This window comes from Sander vitreus, chromosome 4 (assembly GCF_031162955.1).
Source record: "Sander vitreus isolate 19-12246 chromosome 4, sanVit1, whole genome shotgun sequence".
Taxonomy (NCBI): Eukaryota; Metazoa; Chordata; class Actinopteri; order Perciformes; family Percidae; genus Sander; species Sander vitreus.
In genome coordinates, this window is record NC_135858.1 from 5,155,716 (window position 1) to 5,178,697 (window position 22,982).

General features: G+C 45.1%; 1 protein-coding gene across 1 annotated transcript; it reads left to right on the forward strand.

Annotated features, from left to right (window-relative positions):
- Window positions 1–21,695: 21,695 nt before the first annotated feature.
- On the forward strand, window positions 21,696–22,982 carry id1 (inhibitor of DNA binding 1, HLH protein). The gene is made up of 2 exons (XM_078247854.1): window positions 21,696–22,196; window positions 22,422–22,982. Exons 1-2 carry the CDS (start codon window positions 21,834–21,836, stop codon window positions 22,455–22,457), a joined length of 399 nt encoding a protein of 132 aa, XP_078103980.1. The 5' UTR covers window positions 21,696–21,833; the 3' UTR covers window positions 22,458–22,982.

Sequence of the window (22,982 nt, forward strand, 5' to 3'; positions counted from 1 at the left end):
GAGAGGAAAGAAGGGAGGGAGTGAGGCGCTCGGCAGAGCCACTCAGTCTAGACTCCAGATGTGCAGGCAGCAGCAGTGTGGCTGTTTTGGCCCCCACCAGGCTGCTCTGGGAGTATCCCAGGCACATGTCCCCACGCCGCCTGTAAATCAGCCCAGCCATGCCTCAGGCAGCACCGCAGCCACAAAACCCCTCCCTCCCTCCGGACCCCCAAAACAGGCTGGCCAGCGACAGACGGACGCCGATGAGCCCACTGTGCCACGTTAAGCCTGTAATAGTCTCCCTCATTGCATAAATGAGATAGAGTTGGCTCCAAGTTTTAAGAATTACCACCCTTTTCCTTCTGCACCTTTTTTGCGCCTCTTGTGTTTGTTTGTTTGCATGCATGTTTAAGTTTTTCTCTAAATGCAGATGAGGTACAGCATCACGGTACAGTAACCTATAGATCAGGGAGGAATGCAGCTCGGTGTCATAAACGCTGCCGTCTCTCTTATTTAGATCCACCACAGCTCGTCTGCTGCTCTGCTCCCTAGTCTCACTGGCACCAGGGCATTCCTTCAATAGCACACTGCTTCCCATACTTCACATCCACTCCAACATCTACAGAGAACATTCACACAATTACAGATGTGAGTGAGTGAGTGAGTGAGTGAGTGTGTGTGTGTGTGTGTGTGTGTGTGTGTGTGTGTGTGTAATCCTTTCCCATCAGTGCTCAACACATAATTAGATGTTGGACTGGAAGGCCTGGCCCATATATAGTAAGCAATGCAGACCACAAACATGCGCTTAAAACCAAATTTCTTATTGTACTCCATCAGACCAGAGTGAGCTATTTTAAAGGGAGGGGGGGGGGAGTCTTTCAGTGGGTCACCGTGCAGCCTTTTAACACATCCAAGTCCAGGCGAGCAGAAGGAGCACAGGAGGAGGAGGCCTGTGTGTGTTTCCAAACCAATCCCATGCTATTGTGCAAAGTGCTAAAGTCAACGCTTCACTCAGCTGTTCAAACAGGTAGCATGGAAACATTGGAGCTGTGTTTTAGTTGATCAGGCTGCAGACATCCTCTGAACAAATAGGTGAGTGCAGGGGAAAATGTGGAGGTCAGTGTGTGTGTGTGTGTGTGTGTGTGTGTGTGTGTGTGTGTGTGTGTGTGTGTGTGTGTGTGTGTGTGTGTACACTCAGCCGTGACTCCACTGTGTGTGAACAGGTGAGCAACCGACCATTTTTTGTCTAACTAGTAGACACAAACATAGTAACTGAAACACACAAATACACCTATTCACACACACACACACACACACACACACACACACACACACACACACACACACACACACACACACACACAGCTGATCCCCTTGAACATTTCTATGCTAGCTAATGGTGAGATTCCAGGAGCAGCAGCACTTACACAGCCTCCTCCTGCGTCCTTATGTGAGTGTATGTTTGCACTTTGTGGTTGTTCAAACACCTTGATTGTGTTGTTTCTTGTTGTAGGGATTCAGAGGAAGGTTTCCCAGCATCAGGGCCCAGACCCTGCATGGGACGCTGCAGGATAAAACAGCTGACAGCCTTTGGAATGCTCCTGGACATATGAGGTTAACTGGGTTTTAACCTCTGCACCGAGGGAGGGGAGCGCTGCTAAAACACAATACAGACCTCCAACTGGACTGTCATCAAAGCTTACATTAGACAATGAAGTGTACAAGACTCAACGATATGAGTACTGTGAGATTTATAGTCAATGTTGTTTGGTTAAAACCTACGGTATACCTTGACATAATAAAACACACAGAGATAAAAAAGCGGGGGGTGTTAATGAGTAAGTAGGTGTCCTGACCTGAAGTGATGATATAATTGATGAATAATTTACAGGAATTCATGTATTTTTAAGTCATTTATCTTTGGTTTTGGGGCTGTTGGTCGGACAAAAGAAGCAATATGAAGACGTCATCTTATGCCTCATTTCCACTGCATGGTTTGGCTTGACTCGACTCAGTTTTGGTACCAGTACTTTTCACTTTTCGTTTTCCACTGCAGTACCCCCCCCCCAAGCAGGATTATCAGCTGATCGGCATAGGTCTATTTTCACGCAAGTCGCTGGGCGTTCGAACAGCCGTGCAGGAAGTGAAACAGCGAGAGCATCCAGTAAATTTACCAAAAGACACCCACCAATATCTTATATATGTCTCCTCTACAACACCATGGACGACGAGAGATTTACCGTGGTGGTGGAAAAACATAATAGACATCACATATCCTTTTTTATTAGGAAAACGCCAGAAAAGAGATGGCATGGAGTTTATGTAATTGCAGGAGTACTTGTAGTGGAGGGTAAATACTAGCTTACAGTAATAAACTGTATAAACATTAAAAACAGTAAAAAATCTGCCAGTGTGGTATGGTAAAAAACGCAGCGCAGCCTGAACTCTGACTGGTAAATTATGGACTAATACCAATGGTTCCCAACCTGTCAGATAAACTGAAGAACCCCTTCATTGACACCACCCCTCAAGTTGTATTGCATTGTTCTGAAGGTGGATGCGATTTAACACTATTGATTAAGAAAAAGTGGACATTGTTTCCTACAACTGAACTGTCAATCTTTACGTCAGTTTGGTCAAGTTTGCATTTGTACTACTACCACTTGGAGTGACATTACTTTAAGCTAACTTTAAGCTATTTCAACCATTGAAATAGCTTACCTTATCTTTTTCATTCATCCAGTACTTTTAGCTAACCATTTCAAATGGTAATTCATTATCTATATATCCATCCCTTTTGGCTGTTTCAACCATTTATCTTTTCACCTATTAGCTATTCAACTGTTTATCCATTACTTTATGCTAACTTTAGTTACCATAACTTCAAGCTATTTCAACTGTTGAAATAGCTATAAAATGGATGAAAACGTTTAGCTTTTTCATTTATCCAATACTTTTAGCTGTTTTAACTATTTAAAGTTTTAACTACTTTTTGCTATTTATCCAGTAGCTTTTCCATCTATCTAATACTTTTAGCTAACTATTCTGATTGTTTATTCATTATATTTAGACTCTGCTTGCTTGCCATTATGCAATTGCAACACATAGTGTTAATTTATATTTAACGTTGGTTGGGAATCACTGGACTAAACAATTAATTGCTTATCCTAATAATAACGATAGGCTAATGAAAGTAATCGTTAGTTGCAGTCCTAGATACCAGTTTAGCATGTAGAACTCCTTATAATTAAGCCTAAATGTATTACACTTGTATTATTTATTTACTTGTTAGGTTTTAGGAAACTTTTTCAGACAGACAGCAACTGAGAGGATTACTCGGGACTCCCATACTATCCTCCACAGCCATCATTTTGTACCACAAGAGGGCCATCTACACCATCTTAGATCCTCCTGGGGTCCACAACAGATAGAAGTCTGTGCTTGTATGTGTGTGTATTTGCATGCATGAGCAATCCTGAGTGGGGGGATTGCAGGAGACAAGGCAGTCAGTCAGAGGGCCCTGGGCTCTCCCAGTTAATTAGTAGCAGGGCTAGGCCACAAACAGGCCAGCAGCAGCCGCCTGGCCCACAGTCATCATGTGAAACGGCTGGAGGGGAGAACGTCTCCCTGACGCTGCAGATAGTGCCGTTCAAAGAGCTTATCTGAGGCTGTCTGGCCTCGCCTTATCTGATCTGACCCCAGCTCATACGCCTCCTGTGTGTATGTGTGTGTGTGTGTGTGTGTGTGTGTGTGTGTGTGTGTGTGTGTGTGTGTGTTTCCATGCAATTTAAGGTCCTTGTGTGTGTTGGAATCTGGTTATAATGTTAAATGCTTGGATTGGATGTCAACCAGGCCAGTGTGAGGTCACCATCAGTTGTAACGCAGTAAAAAAAGGGGTAGTGGAGGGGGTTGCGTATCAAATCAACCACAGGTAATGTCACTGTTACGAGGCAATCTGAAATCATTTAAGCGTACATTTTTGCAGAGATTTATGAAGTGATTTATGGGAAAGTTACTCAGGCGAGCTCTGTGGCCTGAGCTGGATATGTTCAGGCTGTGTGTTTTTGTTTAAGTGTGTTAAGACCGCAGCACAACCAGCACAACAGAAACCTAGAGTTAACAGAAAGTAGTCAGATATTGTTATATGTGGAAGGTACTCAGTAATCTATACAGAATTATATTCTTCGAACAGCCCTCGGAGCTTTTGCATGAGTGTGTACTCATCCTGCAGGGGATCATTTATTTTCCATTATATGCTAATAAGCAGTGTTGTCTTTTTCAAATGAGCCACTGCACAATAATTACGTACCCACTCTAAGCTTTTCTCTCCTGGCACCGGGAGGCTGTGGGCAGGGACAAACAATTCAGACACAATTTAGCTACAATGCTGCAGAAATTGTTGTTGCCCACTGTCTCCCCCAGGGGTGACCCCTCACTTCCCGAAACACAAACACATGCAGATACAGATGCACATACTCACACACATTAACACACAATGTTGACACAGCTTCAGCAGGGACACCCCCTTCTACACCCCCCCCTCCCCCCCTCCCTCACTCTCCTCGTCCTCCCCCCTTTTGCCTTCTTGATCCCTCATCCCACCGTCCCTCTCTACACACACACACACACACACACACACACACAGTGCTGTTTGGTGGAGATCAGAAGCCCAGCTCAGAGGCCCCACACCTGGGCATGTTTGCGAAGGAAGCGGGCCCTGGGCGGGCTGCGCTCCATGCGCCTGTCGACTGGCTCCACCAAGTCTGGCCAGCTGTGCTCCTGGCCTGGCCTCGCGCTGTGGGGGCTGTGCAGCTGGGAAAGGCATGTTTCCCAAAAGAGGAGAAAAAAGACAGGGAAGGGAGGAGGGAGGGAGGGAAGACACAGAGAAGAGAAAAAGAGAGAGAAAAGAGCTTTAGGTTATTTCGAGCTCATTACACATTCATTCCTGAGCTCTCCTAAAGCCTCCCCTTTTATTTGAAAAAAAACATTCTGGACTAAGCTGGTTAATACATTGGAAGTGTTTGAGTTCATTATTAGACTTTTTTTTAAGGAATTATCAAGCAAGTTTAATGATTTTAAGCAAAAACTGTTTTGGAGCACATTTGTTGACAGATTTGTTTCCCAGCTGAAAATGTGACTTATAGAATTCTTTGCTCTTTTACTCATTTAGAAAATGAGGCCAGTTGGTAATGCTTTATATTCTTTAAAAAAAAAAACTCATTTGTCATAGTGTTTTCTTGTGAAGTGTCAAATAAATTATGACCAAATGGAATTCACAAGTGTTTTACTGCTGTTTCATGAAATAACGTAAAATGTTTAGTTCATGTTGAATGTTGGATATTGTTATTTTGCAGATGCTCCAGTGTGATGAGATGGCCCAGGGATACAATGCACACACACAAAACTTTCACCAGTTTAAAGAGACGACAAACAAACTGTTGCAGCATTTGCTGTTTCAGATGTCACCTCTTCCTGTGTGTGTACTTAGCCTGCTGCCATGTGGAGCTCCCGAGGGCTGTCAAGCCCAGCAGTAGCTCAGGAAGTGGAGGACGTGTGGAGAGGCCGTTGTGTTCTCCTGTCACTCAGCACTCCAGGGAACAGCCAGACAGGTCGGACCAGGGCCAGAGCATGGCAGAGATGGGGGATCCCGTTGGAACATGCCCAGAGCACAGTCCTCGTCCTGGGCATGAGCCACTGCTCAGCCTTCCCTCCCTCCAAACCTATATCCCTGAGGATGAGTCACAAAAACTACTACATCACTTTAATTATGATGCATTGAGAATAAGATTGTATCTCTGCTGCTGTTTTTCCATCAGGAAAATGAAATGCCAAAGATTGCTACAAAACACTGCAATCTCTCCAAGGCACCTTTACTTGTTCAGTATCACTTTTGTGTTTTCAGCTCTGTTAGGATAGTTCAGATTCTAGACACCTTGATACTATATGTGTAGATAATTGAGGCAATTTAAACCTTTAGCAGCTGTATACTTCAATAGGTATCCCTTGGGCTTGTTTAACTACAGATTGAGTGTTCAGGTGAAACAACACTAGTTATCCAGTCCAACTATTTATTGCCTCTGCCAGGTCATTCCCCTCAGATGACCTCAAACATATGATAGCAGCATTGCAAACAGAGGAGCAACACACTAAACCCATTTGTCTGTTGCTCAAAGCATAGAGCCTGCTGACACACAACGTGTTCTGTCTGTAAGGAGCCCATGTGTGAGCGACATCCCTCAAAGGAGGCTCTCACAGTTTGGCCTCTGTGTAGGGGAAAGCTGAGGTGGCATACTGGCTCTCAGCAGCCCGTAGCCTATCTTCAGGTTGGATTGGCCGGCACTCCAGGACCTTACTATTTTACTCTATCCCCAGGTAAGTGCTGCTTCCTGCTGCCCTCTCTCCTCTGGCCTGACCCTGGACCTGCCACCCTGCTGTCACCAGTGGCCCAGGTGGTCAGATGGACATACAGAGAGGAAGCGGCATAAGGTGAACATATGCTGCTGAAAAAGAGGTGGATGCTTTTGCCAGGAAGTCCATTTGTTTCTATTTTGGCAACACATAACATGAGAGATAAAAATGTTGCAGCGATAAAACAACATTTATGGATGATGGGTGATGTGTTGCAGGATGGGATAAACCAGGAGCTCAGACAGAAAGGGGTCTATGTTCAAACTATTTTGTCTCCTATACACTGCTTCAGCTTCTTTCCTATCTGTTGCTCCCTTTTTCTCTCTCTGTAGGCCTTTGCTTGCTCACCCACTGAGGCCTCTTCCTTGCAGGCTGTCCATGCTCTGTCCTGCCTGCCCCATCACAGGAGCCTGTTCTCAGGCTTGGCGTACCGACTAGAGCCAGTCTCTGCTCGCTACCAGGGCCCACACCCACTACATTCCTCCACTCGCAGCCAGAGGGGAGGGTGAGGTGCTGGGTAAGGTGAACATCAGTCCTAATGGATGGGACAGCCTGCCGTGATATTGCAGGATATTTTCTCCAGATGAACTGCACTTTGTGCCTCGGTCTGATATCATTAGGCTGTATGATATCTGTTAGGCTCATTTTCCTGTGATGTTGTCCTTTATAGGCCTGTCTTTTCAGAAGATGATTCCTGTCTGGAGGATCAGATTTTCTTTGCTTCGTATCAAAATAAACCTGCAGCTTAGCCAAGTAAATGGAAAAACAGTACAGAGGGAAGAGAAGTACTCTGGAGACACAGAAAGAGAGATAGAAAAAAAATCCTGACAAAGGCAGAAAGAGGGGATTATCTCCCCAGCTGTCTGTGCATCAGGAAGTCTCTCCCAGAGAGTCAGCTCGGACCAGCCTGATCACAGAGGCAGCACAGGAAGTCCCACAAAAAGGAAAGGAAGTGAGCACCAGCTACAGGAAGTGAGTTTTTGCAGCTTCGGCTCCACAAAGTCTGGACCCTGAAGGGAGGGAGGGGGGGAGGAGGAAGGGAGGCAGCCCAGTTGAACACTAGAGTGTGAGAGAGGAGGAAAAGAGAGGGAAAGACATATAGAGGAAGGGAGAGACAAGTTTGGGCGTAGTGATGGCAGTGACAGCTGTCTCCATGCCGCCAGCTGTGTGTCATTTAGGGAGTGCTTATAAAAATGAGCCTGGCACCAGGGAGTGATGTTCCTGATGCTGTGGCGCCAGGCGCTCCGCTTCAAATGACACTGGGTGCCACCACCGACTTCCTTTCAACCTACACACACATATACACGCAGACAAATGAAAGAGCAAAAAAAGCCCAATTCAGCACAAGTAAAGGCTTGTATTTGTCAGAGGCAGTCCTAGCTTTCTTCTATCCTTCCTACAATAGAAAATTGAAAAGTGTTTCCATAAATCATCTAATTACACAAAACTGTGATTCAACATTATCACAGCAAACAAAGATTAGTGGCCCCCCGTGACAACATCTCCACCACATCCCACTCAGACACACACCTGTGTTCACACATTTTCTGACTAAGCCCAGCGTTTTGCATGTAAATAGTGTGTCGCTGTGCTGGGGAGATGCTATCTTCCTCTATGTTGCACCTGGCCGACTGCTCATCTGCATAAAGAGAGGGGGAGTGAAGGAGAGCTGCAACGACAGAGAGAGGAAGAAGGAGAGCAGCAGAGGTGTTAATGGGTTGAAACCTGGTAATTGGGGGGTACTTAGTCGACTATTGTCATCGTGAGGCCTGAGGGGCAACAGATGAAGACTCATTGGGATTTCTTAGAGTTCACGCGTCACTTTAAGCACAGATGCCTTTTAACTCATATCAGTTAGCGTCATTACTTCCCGTATTTTTGGTCCTCATCCCAACACTTTCTTTTCTTTCTCTAACTACAGTTTTGTGCTTTGCAGTACCTGTATTGTTTGCGCTTTATGGAAATTAGGTTTAACTTCTAGGTTACTTCTCTTTATCTATACAAAGGCATCTGTTTTTGAACTTCTGTTGGCTGCTGTGGCACTTTAATTTTCCCTGCATGGGATCAATCAAGTTTATTTTATCCTTAATCTAACTAACTCATTTCCATTATACTATGAACTGTTTAAACAATTGCAGACTGCTCCTTTAAAAGTGTGAATTCCCTCTGGATGCCATGTACATATCTTTTCAGCATACAATATTTTTCATATGCGTCTATGTTATGAACATGCTGTCGTAAAATTCCAGCCAGCCTTAAAATCGTATCTTAAAATGTGCCCTTTGTGATCTTTCCAAATTTCTAAGAACTGCTTTTACAGAAAGGCAGAAAATGTAATGACGAATAATAAGTTTGACTTCACACAAACATGGATAAGTTGAAGTCGTCATGCACAGCCAGTGTAACCTGTGTCTCTGTGTCCTCCTGCATGTCCTTTATCTCTGATCCTGTTCATTCTTCCCCAATGAATGATAAAGCAGAAACCCATATGTTGTCCTTTTGCTATCAGAGGCTATCAGAGCCTTCCAACAGTATGTCCTAGGGCCCCACAAGGTCATCCAAAAAACCCTTCTGGCTTGCAACTGCCTTTCAGATGGGAATCTGGCGTCTTGGAGTCAGCACGGGATGCACAGTCATAACAATTGGGTTGGAGTCTTCCAACAGAGATAATTCAGTACAGCTTTAAAAGCAAAAGCTGATAATATTCAAAATGACTGCTGTCATCATACCCGAGAGAGTGAGTACTGTGGCTCAGGGCCAGCTAACTCACTGCTCTATATTTGGTCATTTTGCCTGACTTAAAATGACTTCACCAATGCAATTTCAGCCCGGGCCCATGTGTTGTTTCAGTCTCATTTTCAGTAAACTCTGTGATCACCTTGCCTTTGCGTTCCACAGGCCTTTCACTGGGAGTACAAAGAGAGAGAGGGGCGTTAGTCCACAAGAAAAGCCCAGCTTTGGCTTCTTAAAGAAAGCAGCGGTTTAGCTCTTTCACTTCCACTGCATTGTTATGCTAAGGCCCAGCTTGGGAATAAGAGTGAACCATTAGCATCTGAAGAAGAGCCAACATCTGAGGGAAACATGTCTTTAAGGCTCCAAAGAAAAGAATCCATGCTGTCTCTCCCTCTCATTTTCTCATTCTCTAACTCACTCACTTGTTCCTCAACTCAACTCTCATTCCTCGCCATTCGAAGGCCCATTTTCTTTTCTTTTAGTTTCTCCTGCTGGCTCTTTTGGCGCGAAGAGGGATAAGAGGTGTATGTGTGTGTGTGGGTGGGTGGAGAGGGGGATTAGGAATTGAAATGCTTCATGAAACAATGAATATAGCTCTTACCAGATACTATGCCTCTATATCAAACCGGTTATATTCATTAAAGGCCAATTATTAAAGACACCATCCAATTGATGTAACCAAGAGAATGTGAGCTTACATGACTATGTCATTTAAAGTTTACAGCAAGTAATCATATTTTACAAAACCATCCTGAAGGTAATGTCATGACTGGGGCTGAGTATTATTTGAAAATTCCAATACTCATGTCAATATGTTACCTGGGTTTCGATACTAATACTATATACCGATACCTTTGTTCAACGAATACAAGCGTGTGCTACAGAATCCTTTTTTTAAATGTCCTCTACTGTTAAATACAGAATTGTCTACACACAAACACCACACAAGATAGAATTGTCTACAATGGGCAACATTTTGATCTAAATCAAGTATCAGATCAGGGAATAATTAAACAAGGTTACAAATCAGAGCTGACATTTAATGCCAGCTTTTGATAATGACGCATGCATTCCAGGCGACACCAAAAAAGTTTTGAGGTTTAATACCATATAATTTCTCCCTGAGAGCAATGAGTATTTCTTAAAATACTTGTTATATTACTTTTCCATTTCATTAAATCAATGGTGACAGCCTATTTTGCCTGCAACATTGGCAAACTTGTTCCTAGCCTTCCTGTGACCAGTGCTGGTCGATTCATTTTAAAGTGAAATGAAAGTCATTTGTTGTCTTTCTATCATTTCTATTACATATCACTGGCTTCATTGTCACCACTATTATCTTAAACTGTGTTGCTAAGTAGTCAGTCACACAGTCCAGTGCTAATCAACCACCCCAATTTAAATGTGGAAAAATCACTTCAACTGTTTGACAGGTGATGGTTTCGAGTTTAAGCTGTGTTGCACGTACAACTTAACCTTACTTATGGCAGCTTTTATTGTTCGTGTCGTGTGGTCGCTGGAACCACAGTAGAGTCACTGTTGAAGCACTCTTTAGAGCACTCAGAAGGTTGTAATGTTTTTTTGATATCATGGTTTTTACAGGTGGAGACCTTCAGTGGAAATTCAAAAACTTTGCATGTTGGTGGGAAGCTGATATTCAACACTTGCAAGTCCAACAGAACTGCATTCCAGGGATGCACAGATACAATCTTTTCATTTCCGACTGATTACTGATTCTGATGCTTTAACTCATGCTATCTGCTGACACCAAGTACTGATCCAATACCTTACAACTGAGTGGGTGGCCGGCTGGGACTGAATGAATGATGAACTGATAGCATAAACAGAATAAACTTCATCATTTTTACATAATCATTTTTATTGCATTCACTGTATGTATGCAAACAGTATCATAGGACAAATCATTTTAATTTCTTAGCCTTTTGAATTTAAAATGCTATGAAATTTAGTTTAGCTGAGAGCAGGAGAGTTGCTTATCCAATCTATATGATATTTAGTTTCTCCACTGAAGTGCATCACCATGGAACAACAACAAAGCTTTGACAAAATCAAGCTTTGCAGGTGCCAAGTCTCACATGAGAGCAACCTAATCTATCCGGAACAATCATGTTACCTGGGTAATTAAACATGGCATCATTGTGGCTTCCAAGTGCGAAAGCAGCTTTCAGGTTTAATGTAAACAGTCTGAACGTTGGCTGCGTTGCTCCTGCAGAGCTGGAGCCAGTCAAGGGGGTCAGCTGTGGGATGAATCACAGCACCAACACACACACACACACACACACACACACACACACACACACACACACACACACACACACACACACACACACACACACACACACACACACACACACACACGTGCGTCACTCTGGGTGTGATACCACCACTGGGTCACAATTGGCCATGGAGTGAATTGTATCGTCAAAAAAGAGAGAGTGATACTGTAAAGTCGAACAAACACTACACATAGTGTAGTGTACAATACACTGTAGGGCAAAAGGCAGGAACCGAAACCTAGAAATGCTGAGTCACTGAAGTTTTGCAAATAGTCCTAGCTGGCTGATGACATGGAAGGGAAGAGTGATGAGCCTAGTAATAACAACACCCTCACCAGCAGCACTGTGAAGCCTACTGTGTGATAAACACATGACTCTGACAGTGCTTTTTGGTCAAGCCCTTCTAGCTGCTTAAAGCCTCAGTGAAGCACAGAGCCACAGAGCCAGCCACAGGGAAGAAAAGAATGACTAAGTCGTGCACCTGCCTCTCTGTCAGGGTAACACAGCCAGCACACTGACAGGAGGGAAGGGAGTGAGAGGGCTGTACAAAAAAAGGAATTTCCAAGTACAGGCAAGATGTTGTGAAATCATATTGTGCATGTGGCCCGCACAGCTGCAGAGGGAGTGAATCGCTCCATGTGTAACAGCATGAATCACCAGTAGAGTTCCTCAGAAGTCAGATCACACTTTCAGCTCTCTCTCTCTCTCTCTCTCTCTCTCTCTCTGATTCTTTCTGTACCTCTCACACACATTACACCCTCCCTGTTTTTCTCTCTTCTGTTTTCCATACTTTGCCTTCTTTATCACAGGTGCAAGCAGTGAAGTAAGCTGACTATATTATCCACAAATGCAATATACGATCACACCCAAATCCCACAACCCTGCGCACGCACACACGCACGCACGCACACAAACACACACACACACACACACACACACACACACACACACACACACACACACACACACACACACACACACACACACACCCCTCAGTAATCACAATGAACAATGTTGGAGCCATCCAAAGTCTCTTCATCAGCATGAGATCATGTGTCACATATAACACACTTCGCTCACACACTTCCTTCTCCTGCTCCTCCTCCCCCATCTGCACTATAACGCAGGTGGCTGACTGCAGCAGCCTGAGCAGCATTCCTGCTCTGTTGTTAAGTGACATCTCCTCTGTAGAAGTGTCCTCATCCTCATCCAGGAAAATCAGATGACTCACAAGGTTATTTACCTCAGATGGATCACTGCTAATGTATCTGGAATGCTTATGGGAGCAGCTTTGGGCCAGTACACCTACAGAATATTGCTGCAGATGTATCTTATTGTGAGCGTTCTGGCTGCTACGGCTCACAAAAGGCCTGGTCACACCAGCATTTAAAATGGCAAAATGTTGCTATTGTGCTAGCATGTTACCTGCTGGCTAGCAGCTTGCAGTTTACCAGCTAGCCCTGTGAGTAGTCATTAGGCCCTTTCACACAGCCTGTTCAAGGTTCAAACCGCTAATTAGCTTATAAAGCTAGTCGTCGGGGCACAAGGAAAGTAAAAAGAAATTGCTATTTCTACACCACTAACAAGGCTCAAAATAGCACCACATTTCCACAGTAGCATAATGAGGGTCCCTACATGTAAACCAAAGCGTTGAGAACTTTGTCAGTGTACAGACAGTTTATTAAAAAGATAGTTTAGAAAGACAATACCGTTCACGTATACATGCAGGCGCCATCTTGGGAAAGCAGTCACAAACAGTCGAACGACGAACGCCGTGCAACCAGTAACGTAGCTCAAGTATGGTATTGTCTTTCTAAACTATCTTTTTAATAAACTATCTGTACTGTCGGTAATTATGTGTTATTAACCCCTAGGTTCATTTTGTGACGGATTTCTCCTTTAATATTGATTTTTCAGGAAGCATTCACTCTCTTAAGTCCTCAGTGAAAAATGGTATGGTTGAAGGAGGAGCACCCTCATGAAGTGGAGAGACATGCCGACATCTTCATCTGTCAAAGCTGTGGCTCTGATGCTAAATTGACAGCTTTAGAATGTGTCTTTAATGCTAATTCAATGGCTAAATCCACCCAGAGCCGGCCTCGCTGTAGTGCCCTGTAGGGCAGCGGTGTTATCCAGGGTCCCTAAGGACTGTCCAGTGCTGCTCTGTGTGGTCCAGCCCCCCCAGGAGAGGGCTGTGGCTGAGGGGGGGGCTTCCCTCTCCTCCTTTGATATTAGGAGTGCTGGAATGGAGGAGTAGCACTGGAAGGGAGAGCGGGGGGGAGAGGGGTGCTGGGTCTCCCTAGTTGCCAAGCGAACGCCATATGGGCAGCTCACTGGTGTTACTGGGGGCCCGGGGCAGTTCCCAGAATTCACATGATAATGAAGCCCGGGGCCATTCAGAGTGGTGGCCTAAAGCTGGGCCTAAGAGCTTTTGATAGCCCCCAGCAGCCTGTAGGCCTGCCCACCCCGGGCCGAGCCAGCTTTCCTGCCAGGCCCAAACCACCTGTTTGATTTTCCCAGGGCCCTGCCACAGTGAAGGGAGAGGAGAGAAAGAGGGAGCAGGGAGGAGGAGGGGAGGGGCAGCAAAGGAATGTCTCCCTCTTATTTTGTCACTGAGTGTGTACTTCCCATTCACTTCCTCTTTATAATCCTCCAGCCCTCCCCTCACGTGCACACACACATACACACTGTTGCATAAACACAACCGTGCACACGAACACATGCACCCGAGGATAACCTAGATGCACATACGCGCACAACCCTGCTGACCCGCACACAGGCTCTCTCGCCTTTTGTTAAACCCCCTGAAACAATCCCAGGGAGAAGAATGAAGTTTAAAAGTAGGGCACCTTCTGCTGCATCAAAGTTTCACACAAGCAGATTCCTGGAAGTGGGCCCTGGGTGAAAAGCAGGGCACTTGTCTTAGCTGTGTGTCTCTCAATTCTACATGGGAACCAGGGGAGGAGCTTTCCTGGGCAGCTAAGGGGACTGGGAGACTGGCAGTAGAAGGACCTGGGGGGTTGGATGAGAGGGTGATGGAGACTGGGGTGGATGAGAGGACACCCGGGCATGAGAGGAGGAAACGGTGGCTTTTGCGGGGGGGTCGATGCCTGTTTACAAGAAGGGCACATTCCTTTATCGTGAGAATGGCTGGTCGATGCACAGCAATAACACAGAGACAGACAGGGCAGATGGCCCCAGGCCTCCCTTACTGTAGCCACAGCGCATGAAAACAAATGTTCAATCCTTTCTTGTTGCTTTATCAAACAGTCAAATGTTGAGTGGTGGGGGGAAATGAATTTTAAGTTGGTTTTAGCTACTGGGCTTAAAATTACATTTGCATATAACACGCTGACTGAATAAGTGGTCTCTTCTCTCACAAGACTCTGTGGTAAAGTATTGTGATCACACAGTAGCAAAACACACACACACACACACACACACACACACACACACACTGACTGGGTGCACAGGTGTGACGCTGTGTACTCTGCAGCCACTTGTAGTTCCTGGTGTTATAGGCGGGGCAGCGTTTCTACAGTTTAACCTGAAATGCTACCTTGCTGGGGGCTAAACACCTGCACTGAACTCACAGGGTTGCAGAGAAAAGGTAAGAGGAGGCGGGTGGGGGGAGGGTGTGTATGTGTTTGTGTGTGTGTGTGTGTGTGTGTGTGTGTGTGTGTGTGTGTGTGTGTGTGTGTGTGTGGGGGGGGTGTTACACCTGAGCTGCCTGTGTTTACCCCCTACCTAACAGGGTCTCTGGTTACTGTAGAATGTTCTTATAGCTGGTCTTTTAACACATTATTCAGGTCAGGTGTACAGGGGACATCTGCATAGAAAACATTACAATAACTCTGCACTGTAGCCCTATTGTGACAAGAATACACGCACCTACACCTGTTGCACCTGCACTTCCTTCTGTATGGCACATGAATAGATAGCCAGATTCCCACACCCATGTAAATTAACTTCCTCTTGCTGCTGTGCCCTCTATTCAACTTTGATAAATAAAACAACAAACAAGAGGCGAAACTTGAGCAGGCTCAGATCACAGCTGAACCAGCAGAGACTGTTAAGGTGAGACTTTAGTGTCAAGAGCATCAGGAGAAAGAAACAAAAACTCCCCGAGGCCCAAATAACTTGATTATACCCGCTCCACAATCAAAACAAAAGTGGCAGGCCCAATCTGTTCACTGTCAATGGCGGCTCTCATTTGTCAAGCCCATCCAAGAGGTTGGTTCTCAGGCGACTCGCACAATGCCCAGTGACAAACAGGAGGGCTCTCCTTTTAGCCCTGCCTGCCACCGGGAAGCCCATCTGAAGTATTAATCTTTGGGTGGAAGAGTGGAGGAGAGGGCTCAGCCTGGCCCAGCCATTGTCCCCAGGCCTGGGCCCTTTGAATGGGGCTTTGTCAGCTCCCCAGCTGCCACTGTCCATGCTCCATCTTTGGGCTTTGGCTCCCATGTCCCCTGGCCATGCTGACTGGACGCCTCTGTGCAGCTGTGGGGATGTGCGGGTTTGTGTGTGTGTGTGTGTGTGTGTGTGTGTGTGTGTGTGTGTGTGTGTGTGTGTGTGTGCAGGATGGAGAGGTTAGGTGACAGACCATTTGTCTCATACTCACACAGGCACACACAAATATGTGGCTTTACTTGTCATTTCAAAGCAGTGCATTCAGTTGCCATGGAATCTTAAAAACACCAGAATGAATTCCTGTCTTTAATATGTTAGTTCAGTTTCTTACTTAGGGGAATATATTCTTTTTTGGTAAACAATACATGGCTCTTAATTTCATTGATCTTCTTATCGATTTGACAAAATCACAGGAATACTCTCAGGGCCATTTGTTCCTGATGTTTCACCTTATTTATGTTGGGTGTTGATGACGACCTCTAGTTTGATTTCCCGCGCTAGATTAGTCAGCCAAATGTCTCAATAATGATATATGTATATATGTCTGGGGTGTAAATAAGGAAACCATGGTTTCTGATGGTTTCCCAGAAGCAATTATTTGTTTGTTCTTCATCTCCCTCCTATAGCAGGGGGCAGCTGGCCAGCAGCATGCAGGCCTGTCCCCCATAGGCATCTTCTGGCTACCAGCTGTGAACAGCTGGTCCCCCCTTCTGCTACCAGTGGACCTGAGCCCTGCTGGAAGTCCTGGAAAGGACAAGGCCTCATAGGATCTGACAAACAGGCCGCATTCACACATAGACAGGTTCTGCTAATGAAGAGGCCTCATTAGGCTACATTTACAGTTTCTATAGAGGTGCATCTATTGTTCGGTTCAAGAGGGGAGCAATAGCCATGAGGCTTCTCAGGCCAATGGAGTACCTCATCAGGATGTTTCCAGTTTCACCGTGGCCTTAGCACGAAGTCAGATTTAATTCACTGACCATCCTCTGTGTGATGTCAGCGGCAAACTGTTGCTATAGTGAAATAAGTAGAGGGAGGGGTGAGGTGGGATTGGGAAATGGTTGTTGCTGGTGGTGGTGGGGGGTGATGACCAGTGCACGGAAAAGGGACTCTGGCGTTATTAGATTTGCAACAAGCCGTAACACTGTCTCTCATTGTCTATCCCCCACCCCTGCCCTCCCCCAAGCCCCTGACTGTAGAGAACACTACCCAGCATCCCCTCCTCCTCCTCCCTCTCACCCCCTCCTCACCCAGCCCCACCCCACCACCCACCACACCCCACACCCCCAGCTAAAGCTCTCTCTCCAGGCAATTGCCACTGGAGTGGAAAGTATTCCAGAGTACAATGCCTATGCTCTCAGTGGGTGCTTTAGCATGCCACCAGTGCGCTGTCACCAGCAGATGGGGAGCTAATTAGAAGCCATTTAAGAGCTTTGATAGTGTGTGTGGGAACCGGGCGGAGGGAGATGGCCACAGGGGTGTAAAGGAGGGGTGAGCTTTGGGTCCGGTGAATGCACACACATACACATGTACACACAAGAGAGAAAGAGATAGAGAAGAGAGAAACCAAGCTGTCCCTGCGAGTCCTCCCGGGCCAAGGACACAAAGCAGAGGACACCTGTGGGGCTTCAAGGATCTCTGTGAGGCTTTGCCTCAACTATCAGATGGAGATAGTGTTCCTACAACTTGCCCCTGGCTTTCAGGATAGGGCATCCATTCACCCACCCAGTCTGCTGCCTGCACACAGGAAAAACACCCAACAGGCAGCAAGGCTCCAACCGGTCTGCGCTGCTGATGACACATCTCTGAACCAGGACTCCCACAGGAAGTGACTCCCAACCACGGGTCCTCAGTCATTACATAGGCTTGGCTGCCCAGGGAGGTGCCAGGCCACGCCGGTACATACCAGAAATCCAGGCAGAAACATACATAACACACACCCACAGAAGCCATGACACACAGTATTACAAACCTTCACATTCAGAACAAACTTCCCCCACTTGTACCTGTGACTGATGAGTCCTGAGTGCCACCAGTCAATCATCACTCAGCTGGGGAAAGATTTGACAATGTGGTGTTGTAAAAATGTTTGTATCTGACACCACACTCACCCCTCCCTGTCCCATGTGAGCCTCTCCACACACCTGCACACAGGTGTGATCATTATCAAGCAAACAGGAAGAGCGTGACTGGGAACTGGAAACTAATCCCACAGCTGCGAGGAGATGACCTCTGTGTGTTTGTGTTAGTGAGTAAAAAAATTGTTGAAAACTTCTCCTCTCATAATCAAATTCCTGCACATTTCTTTTCAACAGTGTATCTCAATAATCATACTGAAGTAAATCCTCTGTCTAAGAAACATTTTTTTCTTCTCTGCCATTATTGTGGTTTGGTCACTTTCATGTTTCAGGAAGTAGTACGCACACTACTTATTGTCCCCGCTGCTATAATAACAGCAGCAAAAGTGTCAAAGCATTGTTGGAATGTCCTATTTCCTCTGAATATATTCCTGCACTAACTTTTCTCCTTCTGGCTTCCTGTAGTGTGCTTTTGTAGATTTATTTGCTGTAGCGATAAAGAGGGCGTATTAGCTAATATGTTTCCCCTCCACCAAATGGAACAACTTATCCTGAAAAAAACCTACCGGGAAATGGTTTGTGTGCTGGTGTAAATATAGTCGAGATACACAATGTCCTGAAAAAACATATAAGTGTGTGCTTTCTGTTGTTTCATGGATGCAGGATGTTGCAACAGCACTGACACAAACAGTAGCCTGTCATAGAAATAAAATACCAAGTGATAATTGGCTCACATGTTAAGTGTCCACTGGGAAATTAATTCTGTGTCAGCAATGAAGGAGGGAAGGAGAGCTAGGAGAGGGCACTGCCATTCTGTCAGTTAAAATCAGGAGCTAATATGTTTCACTTTTCTTTCCCCTCCTCTGCCTCTTCCCTCTGTCTTCTCTCTCCCCTTGCCTTGATGTGCTGTAAACAGGCTAAAAAGGGCCCAGCTGTGTGGAGTTATTGTTGGTGTCAGTAGGAAGTGCTGATAGCTTTTGCAGCTGAACAAAAGCTGGATGAGGGGAGTGGAGGGGCGCTCCAGACACTGTGGCTCCAGCCTAGATTCTCTCCCACAATCCTTGCACCGCACTCCCATTGTTCTGCCCACCCGGCCCTCCCACCGCCCTGTCAGCTGTGACCTAGGACAGAGGGCAAAAAAAGAAAAGGAAAAAAAGAAAGTTTCTTAAAAAGTTTTTACAGGCTACTGCAACAGCTAGAAGAAACAGGCCCAGTGGTAGTTAACTTTGTTACAAGACAGCACAGAAATACTGATGTTATCCTCGGTCTGCTACAACATCTGTGCACATATAAGCTGTGCCTCTTTAAATAGCATTTATGTTCAAATGTGAAGAGAACAAGCTGTTTCAATTCCTTCAATATGCAAATTCCTTTCTAACTTGATGAAAAACGGTGCAGTGTGTCAGTCTGTGCAATTACCAGAATATTAATGATATTCTAAATAAAATCTTAAATTTGCAAAAACATGCATTTATAAACTATTACATGTTGCAGGTCCTGGTCAAATAAAATGCCTTAATTTAAGCATAGCATATGGTATGATACAGTGGTGGAATGCAACTAAGTACATTTAGTCAAGGAATGTGCCTAAGTATAATTTTGACGTTCTTGAACTATACTTGATTATTTCTATTTCATGCTACTTTATATTTCTACTCCATTACATTTCAGCGGGCACATACTGTTTTACTGTATTTTACAGCTAAAGTTACTGGTTATTTTACATATTCGGATTTCCCATATATAAACTGCATATAAACTGTGATGCATGGCTAAAGATTAAACTATCCAACAGTAAGCAAAATAGCTTCACATTCACACAATGTTAAAACACATTACTGTACACATTAATAGATCAGTAACGATACTCCAATAATATAATATACAATAATATGACGCTGAAAGGGGCCATTGTCTGGCTTAATGAATGGGTACTGATAATACTCAGTTTAAGTAAGCTTTGGAATGCAGGCAACTTGTAATGGATTGTTGTTTTAATCAGCATTTCTACTTTTATTTATATGGAGGATCTGAATACCTCTTCCACTTATTAGTTTAATGTTACTAAAGTAGTTTCTGCAACATTATAGTGGAAAATAGTAAAACAGCTACATGAAGTAATAAGTCAGTAAATTAAATAAATGAAAAACCTACTTGGCAATAAATACAGGACTCTTACTTGTAATGGAGTATTTTTACAATGTGGTATTGCTACTTTTACTTAATAAAAGATCCCAATACTTTTTCCACCACTCTGCCTCAGTCTATCACATCTCTTCTATTTATATACTGTTCTATCATTATTTTTTACTTGCTTCTTCCACCACTGTCTGTGTGTACACTGTTTGGAGGTTAGTGCATTACGCTGTATAGGCTTTATAATAGGCTGCATTCCTTAAAAGAATATAGAATTACATTTATATTACCTAAATTAGTTTGATGCATGTTGTAGTCAACACTATTTGACATAACAAACTTGTCATCATTGACAAGAGAGTAGCTGAATTCTTGCAAATAAAACGCATGACATCAATTCATTATAAAAGGTAACCACAGAAGTCCAGTGGGCTGTGTGGAGGAATGCAGCCGTTATTCTGTGTTGAAATGCAGTAACAACCTAATGCCGAGCCTTTCCCCTCCTCTCTGACAGCCTCGGCTCTGCAGGTGCGCTGGGCGGTAATCTCACCCCGCTGCTTTAGGTGATAAATGAACGACAAAGCTCCGGAGCCGGCTTGTTCTCAGGGTTCCGCGCGCCTCGCAGGTGAATGGAGGAGTGCGGAGTGCGAGCTCTCTTGTTTGACGTCTCCATGGAGACCGCCCGATCGGCGCCAGGCTGACAGGCGTCAAGGCTCGAATGAATGGGTGACGTCACCGCGCTGGCGCCTGCCAGTCTGCTCGGGCTTGTTTGGACAATCTGGGGGGAAGATTCAGAACAGAGCGATGCGATCTGAGTGTGCACACAAGGCTGAGCACACACTGCAGAAACATGTGAAGGAATCCGTGAAGCTGCTGCTCACACTGAGCTGCCTTCAGCACATGAAGCAGGAAAAGGAGAGTCTGTGCTGCGAGAAAAGTCCAGTTTGTGAGCATAAAGGAAGCTTTGAGTTTAAAAAGCAGGGAGACGTGGTGTGGATATGAGTGTGTGTGTGTGCAGTACATTTTCGAAAACAACTTGTCCGCAAATAGTAATGTTATTTAACTAATCAGATAAATTCAATAAACCGGGCTAATATCTTTAGTGACTGCATTCCACACTTAAACTAACTTCATTATCCTGAACTAATTAAAGTGAACAAAAAGTTCAATCTTTTCCCAGAATTGTTTGGCCACTCTGTGTCATCCATTGTCTTACTTTACTGTACTATTGTCATCCACATCTGCAGTGCCATCAGCAATTGTGAGAGGCAAATCTAGGGCACTGTGGTAGCCTAATTATCATTAGCCATTCATCGTATTCATCCTGTCCCATCCCACACACATTCTCACAGTGCATACCCAGGCATTCACCACCCCTTAACTGTCCCCAGGCAATCTACACCTGCAGAGTCCCCAAGCCATGGACAGCTGGATTCCCACATATTACCCATAAAAGACACACATTTGTTTCCATTTGTAACGCCATCCCTCAAACAGATTGTAAATCCGATAACCAGGCGAGAGTGGCCATTGGCTGAAAGTGCTGTTGTGGACCGACCCATTAATACAAACGCAGCCGTCTCATTGGTTTAGTGTCTTCAAACAGGACGACTCTAGCACGCCCCCGGCTCCTTCTCGGCTATAAAGCCGAGGAGGTTCGCCCATGTGGATGTTGCAAACTGTCAACATAGCATTGCCAAGATCTCTAAGAGGAGGAGAAGCCTCATTGCTCAACTACTTTACCTTAACCCCTCGTCATTTTTGGAAACTACACCTCCTACACTAATCCAAGATGAAGGTTGTCGGATCTACCTGCGCCCTGAAGAGCAAGGTCGGCGGTGAGGACATGGTGCGCTGCTTGTCCGAGCAGAGCTTGACTATCTCCAAGTGCAAGATTCCGCTGCTGGACGAGCAGATGAGCGCCTTCCTTCACGACATGAACAGCTGCTATAGCAAGTTGAAGGAGCTCGTGCCCACCCTGCCAACCAACAAGAAGGCCAGCAAAGTGGAAATCCTGCAGCACGTCATCGACTACATCTGGGACCTGCAGGTCGAGCTGGACGAGCCGGAGAAGAGCCGCCAGCACTCCGCCAACAGCGTCACCCGCACACCGCTGACCACCCTGAACGCAGAGATCGCTAGCATAGCAGTTGAGGTAAATATCTCATCACATATACCGCAGAATTAATCTGAGAAGGGCTCGGTGTCCCACAGAGCTCCCTGCACCACCGTAACATATGTTTTTGAACGTCAGTACGCATGCGCAAAGTTGCTAAATCCGTGCGTAAAAGTCTCTTTTTCGCACAAGATTTGCTTGCGACTGCTTTATATCCATGTAACGCAGATGTACTAATCAACCTTCTTTTCTCTTTCCCCGCAGAATGGATGCTCAGATGACAGGATTATGTGTCGTTAAGAGCTCGCGGAGCTTCGCACCATCACCCCATAGCGAGCACCGCGAAGAACAAACAAGGCTATCTGATGTGACTTCTCGACCACATCTATAAAAAACCTTAAACTGTGTAGGGACGTTTAAAACTCCCAATGCTAGAAAAATAACGTTGCGTGGACATCCTCCGGTGGCGAGGATCTCTGTCACTCAAGGCTCTCGATTGATCAGAGGGCCCTGAGGGAAGAAGACCGGCGGTGTCCAGATAGACTGGGTTAGCCGGGGGACCAAGACCAGTTCAGTGCAACCAGCATCGCTCGTTGCTTGTAGAGTTTCTAAAGAAAGCTAATGTTTCTGTTACGCTCTTTGTATCTTGTGTAAACTTTATAGAGATATTCAACATTTTGTAAAAGAAAAAAATACATTTCTCAGATTACTGAGCGACAAACTGTATTGTATATTACAATGCCACACTATGTGCAGATATTGTTTTCTTACAATGTACCTTATTTGTGTTTTTATTAAAACAAGACAATTATTTTTGAACAAGAA

Excerpts from the sequence above, each read along its gene's own strand:
- id1 (XM_078247854.1), top strand. The coding sequence starts at position 21,834 with ATGAAGGTTGTCGGATCTACCTGCGCCCTGAAGAGCAAGGTCGGCGGT. Across the intron at positions 22,197-22,421 it reads TCGCTAGCATAGCAGTTGAG|AATGGATGCTCAGATGACAG; the intron begins GTAAATATCTCA and ends CTTTCCCCGCAG.